The sequence below is a fragment of the Hipposideros armiger genome, unplaced genomic scaffold (assembly GCF_001890085.2).
Source record: "Hipposideros armiger isolate ML-2016 unplaced genomic scaffold, ASM189008v1 scaffold_58, whole genome shotgun sequence".
NCBI lineage: Eukaryota > Metazoa > Chordata > Mammalia > Chiroptera > Hipposideridae > Hipposideros > Hipposideros armiger.
The window spans coordinates 4,406,935-4,417,045 of NW_017731408.1; the positions used below are offsets into that span (position 1 = coordinate 4,406,935).

The 10,111-nt window shown below is 38.8% G+C and overlaps 1 protein-coding gene across 1 annotated transcript in view; it reads right to left on the reverse strand.

The window, feature by feature from the left end:
* The window catches only part of DCHS2 (dachsous cadherin-related 2), a 208,112-nt gene that overhangs the window by 82,619 nt on the left and 115,382 nt on the right, over positions 1 to 10,111 (reverse strand). Inside the window, exons 4-5 of the mRNA XM_019641158.1 lie at positions 4,280 to 4,516; positions 2,186 to 3,205 (exon numbers count right to left, since the gene is read on the reverse strand). Of these exons, the coding sequence (XP_019496703.1) occupies positions 2,186 to 3,205; positions 4,280 to 4,516 (1,257 nt within the window). The remainder of the gene's footprint in view (positions 1 to 2,185; positions 3,206 to 4,279; positions 4,517 to 10,111) is intronic.

Below are 10,111 nucleotides of genomic sequence, written 5' to 3' on the forward strand. Positions count from 1 at the left end.
AACTAAGAACACACTTAGAAAACCAGAAACAGACCAGGAAGATAAACCCACAAGAGAAAACAACCATGACATTGCCACACCCCCTTCATTTTTCCAAAACGTTTTTCTTACCAGATGAACACAGTAAGTCAAAGAGCTCTATTTTTAATGCATGAGTCTTGGTTGTGGCACAAATGAGCCAATGTAAAAATCTCTTGTCTTCAGAAAAACATGAGCCTATAACACAAAGTATGTAAGCTTATAGAATAGCATGTCTGATATAAGAGACATTAAACTGAAAGGATGAAATGAAGCAGGGAGCAAATTAACGAGTGTCTCTAAGGGAGAATTTTAGAGGAACTTGCGGGAGAGTGACAATGTAGAAATTTGCTCATCAGTTCTCAATAGTCTCCTCATACAATATAACTATATATAACTATAACACTATACAACTATATAATAAATTACATAAAAACTACAACCTATGTAATTATATAGCTATATATAAATGTATACATTTATACTTATATATTTAGTATATAAATCTAGAAAACTGTCAGCCAGCACAGATGAGCTGGTGAGAGAATGAGTCTGGGGTAGTTGTGAGAAAAAGTGGCGGTGGGNATAGTCACCACGCTGTGCATTACATCCCCAGGATTTATTCATGCTGTCGCTGGAAGTTTGTACCAGTTAACCACATTCATCCACTTACTCTTGTCCACTGCTCCCCACCCTTGCCTCTGAAAACCCCCAATCTCGTCTTTGTATATGTATATGTATTATTGTCAACTCAGCTAGACTATAAGCTTTACTGTGGCAATAATTTCATGTCATTCTTTCCTTATTTAGTCAACGACCATTTATTTTGTGTCTACTACACGCCAGGAACGGTGCTAGTAACTGGAAAGGCAATAGAAACAAGAACAGACAGTGTCTGTCGGGGACAGACATTCACCAAATAATCACAAACCATGTAACTAAAATATAAAGAGACGCTGTGGGGCATTATCAATCTGGGCACCTGATTTAATGTGGTTGGGGAAGGAGATGTCAGAAAACACGTCCATGAAAAGGTGACCTATGATCTGAGACCTGAAGGATGAGTTAGGCCGTTAACTGGTGGTGAAGGCGTGAGTATGGGACGAGCGAGGAGAGGGAACAATCAAATGATCTCGGCAGAAGAAAAAATAAGTCAAGTGACTACAGGAGGAAGGGAAGGAGAAGGAGGAAGGCGAGGATGAGGAGGAAGAGCAAAGAGGAGGAAGAGGAAGGAGGAACAGGAGAAGTCGTAGTAGTTGGTTTAAGGAAGGAGCACGGAGATTAAAGAGAAGCGTTATTGGAACTGAAGCCACGGAGGAAAGCAGGCCAATCACGGAGGGCCATGGCTGACCATAACGAGGATTTGGTATTCAGCCAAAAAGCCAGAGGAAGTCATTAACGATTTTAGGCAGGGGAGCGAAATGACCAAATCTGTCTTTTTATATTTGAACAAGGTTCATTTTATGCCTATAATATATAAATTTTACTAGGCTTCCTCTGAGTCAATGACTACTTTAGTTGGCCTTCAAAGCCAATTTGGTATAATGAAACAATTTCTACTAGAGACCAGGAAGAAACTAGTTAAGTTTCTTTGAACACTCACCACTTAGAAGAGGGGAGTATTAAGATTAAGTGTGTCCTTTTATATGCTGAATGCTTCAAAACATTCACTTTTTAAAATATATTTGAATATAAGAGGAGCTAGAAAACTTATTTATTTGAATCCAACATTCCTGAATAAACTGAGCTGACTACTGAAGTTAAGCAGCTACAAACTATAGGTCTATAGTATATATTACATATAAATATGCATATTGATATATAATCAATAATGAAATAGTAAATAAAATGAACAGCTTTCTTTGCCTATATATTATTGTCAGTTTAAAATTTATGGAGATACATTTTAATACTTTAAATTACAGTAATTATTTGGCTCTCATTTTTTCATGACACTTGCAAATTATCATTAACCATCAGTTCATGGGACCAAATTTAACATTAAAAAATAGATACCAATTTAGTTANTGAGAACCGCTGCTCTAATCAATATGGCAGGTACAAAAACTAATGTTAATTAATATGTTTGTACTAATGTCATGACTAAAAGATTTGAGTGTTGTCAATTCCAATTTTAAAGGAATAAGTGGAAGCTACAAAATGCTACCTGTACGAGGATTCATCTTGAAGAACTTTCCATCAGACAAAAGGAAATATGACAGCTGTCCGTTCCTTCCCGAGTCTCTGTCAATTGCTGTAATTTTGCCTATTACCCCTTGGGGAAGGGGACTCTCCTTGACTTTCAAAAACAACACATCATGCAAGAAGGTAGGGGAATTGTCATTCTCATCCAGGACATGAACAATTACTGAAGTGCTCACATTTTGTGACAATCTGTCCTCCGGGATCCGGGCGAACACTCTAAAACTATATGTTTGTGTGGATTCATAGTCGAGCTGTCGCCGCAAATAAATCCAACCTGTGTAAGGGTGGACACCAAACACAGCAGAGTCTGTGCTGGGTTCCAGAGAGTATAGGATCTGGGGTGTTTTGTGCTCTGGGCCAAGGGGGTAGGCCTGTATTTGCAGTATTTGGGTCGTCAGTGACAGAAACTCACTAACTTCCACTTGATAGACCAAATTTCCAAAAATCAAGGACAAGCTTGATTCTTGTTTTTCGATAACTATTGTCAGCACGAACAGGGATGTTCGAGGAGGAATGCCGAGGTCCTGGGCCATGACTGTCAGTGTGTGCTTCTGGGGCGCACCACCTCCCAGGCTGTCATTGAGGTACACCACCCCAAGCCTCGAGTCAATGAAAAAGATGCTTGGGTTCTGGCTTGCAATGATGGAGTATTGGATAAATCCATTCCAGCCACTGTCTTTGTCTTCAGCATGCACACGGTACAAGGCTGTGCCAGGCAGCGTGACGTGAGATATCTTCACCTCATCTGAGGCTTTGGGAAACACGGGAGGGTTGTCATTGACATCGATTACACTTATGTTGACCTCTGTGCTGCTGCAGGCTGGGGAGCTGCCAAGCTGCGCCTGGACCGTGAGCACAAACACGGGCTGCATTTCGTGATCCAGAGGCATCTGGGTTCGAATGGTGCCCAGCCACGGGTGGACAGAGAATTTTCCTTGCAGGTCACCAGAGGAGATTCGGTAAAAAATTGGCTCTGAGGAATCTGAAAAAAGAAAGAATGAAAAGAAAAAAAAAAGGAAAGAAAGCAATCACTGTATGTCAAAAGAATGTGCCTACTGGAAACACTGAAATCTGAAAGTATTAATAGACACTATATCTATGGAGAATAGTATGGAATGTTTCACATCTTCCTCAGCTCTCTAAAGCCTGTTGAAAAGTGGACACATGGTTTAAGATGCATTAGTGGGCAAAGGTAATGTCCAGTGGACAAAAAGCAAGGCACAGCTTTCAATATCTTTCTTCATTCTTCTTGCTTTAGGTAAAAGGGAAAGATATTCACAAAATTATTTGAATGCCTCTTTAATATCTTTGAGGAAGCCACGTTAAGTTCATGTTGATGTTTCTCTATGATATCTGCTTAGGAATGGCAAATGCTCTCCACAAAAGTTGAGGGAAGGAACTGAGGAAGGGATAGAAGGGGACTGGGAGCAGGACAAGGTCTTTGGACAAGTGGCTTGTTTCTAGGAATTCACCCTGCAGAGAAACCTTTGTAAGTCATGCAAGGACATTGCTTGAGTACTATTTTAGACCAGCAAAGTACTACAAATCACTCAAATTGATAGCAAAAGGGACATGTTTAATAAAACATGTTTTATATCTAAGTTGAAATACCAGTAAATTTTTAAAAATGAGACAGAATGATGTACAGTTACCTGCAAAGATGTCTACAATATACAGTAGAAAAAAAAAAGAGTTGTAGGACAACAAAGATTGTAGGATGTATTTTTGTGAAAAATTTAAAAAGTCTGTGTATGTGTGCACATGCGTGTGAGTGTGTGTGCTGGGGGAGTGGGTTATAGGAGATGTATACTTTCTACCTTATACTTTTTTTGTTTTAAACTTTCTTTTACAAGTACCTATGACTTTGGTGACTAGAAAAAAAAATGTAGGATAGAAATAATGTTGAAAGAACAAAGAACAAGCCACATTGTGTGGTCTCCCTTCATTCTTCTTGTGTGGAGAGAAGGAAAGATTTACTCAAGATTGTACAGCCTAAGGATATACAGGAAATGTTCCAATAATAGATTTCAATGCAGCATAAGGAGGAAGTACTTACTGAAGGGCTCTTTTGCTTTCACTGTTCCAACTGGACTGTCTTCAGGCACATCTTCATAAACTGAAAAAGCATACTTAGGCCTTTCAAATTCAGCCGGTGCCAGAGCTGTCTGAAGAATGTGGATTGTGACATCGGCATTAATGACAGATGTGAGCCCGCCTCCATCTTGAGCACAGACCACCAACATCAGTGTAGTAGATTCCAAATGACTAAGAGTTGATGTTAAGTAAATAGTTCCTGGGGAGGGGAAAGAAAGAATTAAAAAAACGGATCACACGCAATAAATACTGATGAACAACAGTTAACACCTAATCTGTTGATTTTATGTGTCAACTTGACGGGACCACGGAGCACCCAGATATTTGGTTAAGTGTTATTTTGCGTGTTTCTAGGTGATAGTAACATTTAAATGTGCAAACTGAGTCAAGCAGATTGCCCTCCCTGATGTAGATGAGCCTCATCCTGTCAGTTGAAGGCCTCAGTAGATCAAAAGGTTTACCCTCTGGAGTGAGAGAGAATTGTTCCTGCCTGAATGCCTTTGAACCGAGAAGTTAGTGTTTTTTTGTGTTTTTTTTCTGGCCTTTGGAACTGAACTGAGATATCGGCTCTTCCTGGGTCTTGAGACTGTCAACCTTCAGACTAGAACTGCACCACTGGCTCTCCTGGGTCCCCAGCTTGCCGGCTCGCTTTGCAGATCTCGGGACTTGTCAGCCTCCACAATCGTGTGAGCTAATTGCTTATAATAAATCTCTTTATATTGGGTTGTCAGAAAAGTCATGTCGCATTTTTGCAACGAAAAACATAGAAAAAATACGTCATGACTTTTCCGAAACCCAATATATATTGATATTATATGTACGCTATATGTAATATATAATCTATATCTGTATCCTATAATATATAATATGATACAGATACATGATAGAGATATAGAGAGATAGAGAGAGATAGAGATAATCTCCTACTTGTTCCATTTCTCTGGAGAACCTTAATTAATACATGTATTTTCCAAACAAAGAACTTGACACATTTGCAAAATGATGGTCCAAAACTTCTTAAGTAAACTATATTTTCCTAGAGCTTAAACATTGCATATCTTCAAAGTATATCAATTCATCAGAAAAAACATAAATTGTGTTGCCTTTTTAGGCCTGACTATCATACCACCCGCCCTGAATGTAATGCTAACAAAGTTGAATGGAAAGAACTGACAGTTACAGAGGAGCCTGAGATAACACTTTAAAGTTATATACAAACAGTGAAGCACTATACCAGTGTTAACTATTATAAAGAGGGCTTAGCTTAGACCTTCACATTCGCATATACGTGTAGTAGTCATTCAGAGAATGAATTCATGTGGAGGGAGGGGAGTCTCAGGGGTCCTACTTCCCAAAGGGAAATGCCTTGTTAAAAAAAAAAAAAAGGAGTTTTCAAGCCTTTTAAAACAAATGAACATAGAAGGTCAATTCTTGCCATTTATTGTTTTTCACTAGGCTTTGAAAAGAAAATGCTCATTATCTTATTCCTCCATGTCTCATTTCACAGCAGTCTTAGAAGTAAGGCCTTCACTCTAGGGTGTCTAAATTAATATATTTTATACACATATATATGCATACACTTATACATACAGATACATGTCTGCCTGCCTGTCTGTCTATCTACACACACACACACACACACACACACACACACACACACACACTGATACTCAAAAATCCTCTGTAATGATGGGATAGTCAATATTGTATAAATAAGAAACCTATTGGGCCGGCCGAGTGGTGCGATGGTTAAGAACTGGCTTGGGACACCAGAGGGCCCCGGTTTGGATCCCACATATGAGGGCCAGTGACACTGCCCTCCACAGCTAAGATGCTGAACAACAGCTCAACCTGGAGCTGGGCTGCTGTGAGCCACCGGCGATGGCATAGGCTGCAGCCCCTTTGACAGTGGGTTGCCATGGGCTACTGTGTGTAGCCAGCAGCCAGCATGAGTGGCCAACAGCGGTTCGGCCGTCCAGAAGCCAGTGACTGATGTGCCTCGCCCGAGAAGAGCGCAATGATGGCACCAACTTGGGCCAGTGAAGCAACATCTTCCACAACTAGACTGAAGAACAAAACGACAGCAACTTGTCTGTTCCCCTTCCCCCATTCCCCAAAAAAAATCTTTAAAAAAAAAAAAAAAGAAACCTATTCATCAATTGCCAAGCCAAGAATTTAGTTTAACATGATATACTTGTTGACTAGTAGGACACTTGGGCAAGAGACACACAGACACTTTCCAGAGGAACCCACCTTCATCCCCAGGGTTCAAAGATTCTCTCAGACCAAGATCCATGCCCAGAGTAAAAAAAAAAAAAAAAAAATCACAAAACACCCAAGAAAACATAATAACAGATTTTGACTACGAAAGACTTCAGAAAATATAAATGGACAAAATGCTCTAATTAAAAGACAAAATTTATCAGAATGAATTTCAAAATAAGTCCAACCACATGTTTCTGGGAAACACACCTGAAACAAAAGGATATGGACAAGATGCAAGGGAAAGATGGACACCTGGACGTCATCCCCAACCTCGTGCTCCTTCACTCCTTCAATCTATCTGACACGTGATGTCCCCTTGCTTTTGGACTCTTTCCTTTGTTTACTTTTTGTGTTTGCTAACAATTCCTGGGGTTTCTCCACTGGCCCTTCCACCTCCTAAGATGTCTAAGCATTTCTCTAAGTACTAAATCTGTTTTCTAGTCTCTGAAGGGTCTTAAAGAGTGTTCTCTGACCACCTGCATCAAAATCACCATGGCTCCTTATAAAAACAAAAAATTTCAGACTCTTACCCAGATATTCTGATTCCTAGATGTGGGGAAAGATCCAGGAATTGCGTTTTTAACCAGTAGTTTTTATTCACTGTAAAGTTTGAAAACCACTGCTACATAATCTTCCCTGCAAATTATTCATTCACATTTTAGCGACTTCAATAGTTATTTTATCCTAGTATCTCCCCATGTCCTTCCACCTAAATTACAGTTTTATACTTTTTTCTAGGTGGCACTTCCCCTTGGCATTTGTCAATCTGACATCAGTTGGACCATCAATCATCTTTGTTAAAATGAAGAAATTATATATAACTCATTCTTTTTCATTAACAAATCAAATTAGTCACCATTCTTATATTATTTTCCTCTTAAAATATCCTCAATTAGTTCCTTCCTCTCTTTTATTACTATCTCCTTAGTCCAAATCTCATAACTTGATCCCTGGGTTATTATAACAGTGATAATATATTATATCATTGCTATTAATTAATATATTCCCTGCTTAAATTTTCTAGTTCTATAATCCACCTAGCACACTGCTGCCTGGGTAATTTTTCTTAAATATCACTTTCACCATAATGTTATAGGGTCTAAAACCCTTATGCCAGTCCTTATTTCCTGTAATAATCAAGTTGAAACATCTCTCTCATACTTTGAAATTCCTTCATAAGCCATAAGTGGGGACTCAGTGTAGTTTCTCATCATTATGTAACCCATCTCTCTGTGTCAGACATGATACTCTCCAGCTATCATAAATATGGGTAACAAGTATGATGACAAAGCACAGCCCATGGGATACAATCATAGAATGACTTTATTATTTTTTGCTCCTATTTAAATTTATTTTGTAATGCTAACTGTTATTCCCTTGCCCCGAAGTGAAAATTAAGGAAGTTTGTACAACTTCTGCAATCACCGTCAACCAATTAAAATCCTTCCTGTTACCTTAAGTCGCAAAACAGTCTTAATTTAATAATTAGAATGTAAAGGTCCATATAATAATCTGAGCTCTAAACTTAAAATTCAGGTGGGGCACACGCTGCGGGTCAGAAATAAATGGCTTTTCTCTTTCCTCCCCCAGCTTGCTTCAAACCTCTTATCTGAGGCTGCCTTCACAGCTAACACATTTCTCTTCCATTGTCCACTTACTGCTTCCTTGTCTCCTGAAAAGCTGGCAGTGCTCACACCTTCTCCCTCTGGCCCTTTCTGGGCATGATCTGAAACAACTCCACACCAGCTACCTCTGTCACAAATGACCAACATCCAGGAGACACCATTAAGTGCTCTGTGCCCCTACAAACTCCTGGAGGGAAGTTTGTCTTCACCCAGAAACCTCTCCTTTGTTCTGCTGTCAGTCATTCTCCCTTTACATTTCTCAAGTGAGAAACAGACTTGAGTCTGTTAGCCCCAAACTGCAGAGAACACATACTAAGTTCTCTGTGCAGCCAATACGGTATAGGCACCCCACCCTTGGGGAGTGGAGGGGGATCTTCAAATCAACGGCAGCTCTCTCCAAATGATCAACACCTTTTATCTCCAATTTGTCAACCTTTTACGCCTTTGACAAGGTAGGTAAAGTTCAGAAGAATAATGAAGTCTAGTATCCCCGTGGAATGTGGAATTCACTATATATCTTAACGAGTCAGCCTAAACTTAAATTTTAATTTCTTGCTACAAATGCTTACTATCTCCATGACTTCATATTTATATATTTATATTGTTTGCTCCCCCAGAATTACTATCAATTCTTCCCCCTCCTGCTTATCCAAATCAGAGTTATCTTTCAAGGTTCAGCTCCAGTTTCGTGGTCCATAATTCCTTCCCTGACTGTCTAGATTTTCCAGAGCTCCCTGCTAAAGCCCTACACTATCTGTCACCATTATTGTCATCAATACATCACACTTGCCATTTACATTTCTTTTTCATGGAAGGAAAATACAAAGTCACCTTATGAAAATACAGGCTCACCTTAATGAGCCTGTGTGACTCTAGCGCCTATAAACTTGATTATACCTAAAATGCAAAAGTTAGCTTTCAAAAATGTGCTAACCCAAAGGGTAGCTGAGGAGTCCAGGAATAGGAGAAGACAGGAGAGGCAAATGTTAGGCACACACACCTCGGTCCAGGCCATGGAAGTGAAGAGAGAGCTTTCATAAACAAACTTCAAGTGTTTCGCTCACACTGAAAAGCAGAGGAATGCAGAGCGCTGGAGGTCAACAGGTTTTCATATTTTTGTTCTACTGGCAAGAACATCTTTATTATGGGGAAGATCTATCAGGTTATTGTAACCTGGTACTGCTAAACATTAAAATGATCTCATCCCCTTCTTTAAACATCAGTGCTGATTTACAGACTTTTCCAGATATGATTGGGCTTTCTTCACAGTGTGCCTACAAGGAGAAGGTAAGCTGGACATGAAGCCTAAAGTATTCAGTTTCTATGATAATCATAGTTTTTCACTATAACCTGATGATTGACATTCAGTTTGATACATCAATAGAATGAGCTTGCTTAATGTAAGTCTGATGACAAAACAATTTAAATATGAAACACCATCTTGTGAAGTTTCTTAGGAGCCAGACAGCCAGGGTTCTGGTCAAATTATACTGCTGTTTGTGCCAATCGTCTCATTTTTTACTTTGGGGATGTAATTATTAAGTCTCTTGCCTTGTTCTATATGTATTTTTTTCTATATTTCTACATATATCTCCAGAATATAGATTTCTATATTCTGGTCTGAACTGAGTATCTATTGCTTTTCCAGTATTAAACTGTAAAAATTTCGTACTTTCATGATATGTTTTTTATTTTATTTTTTCATGAGATATAATCAACATATATCATTGTATTAGTTTTAGGTGTAAAACATGATGATTTTATATATGACTATATTGTGAAATGATTACCACAATAAATTTAGTTAACATCACAACACATAGTTACAATTTTTTTCTTGTGATAAAACTTTTATGATCTACTCTCTTAGAAACTTTCAAATATACAATACAGAATTGTTAACT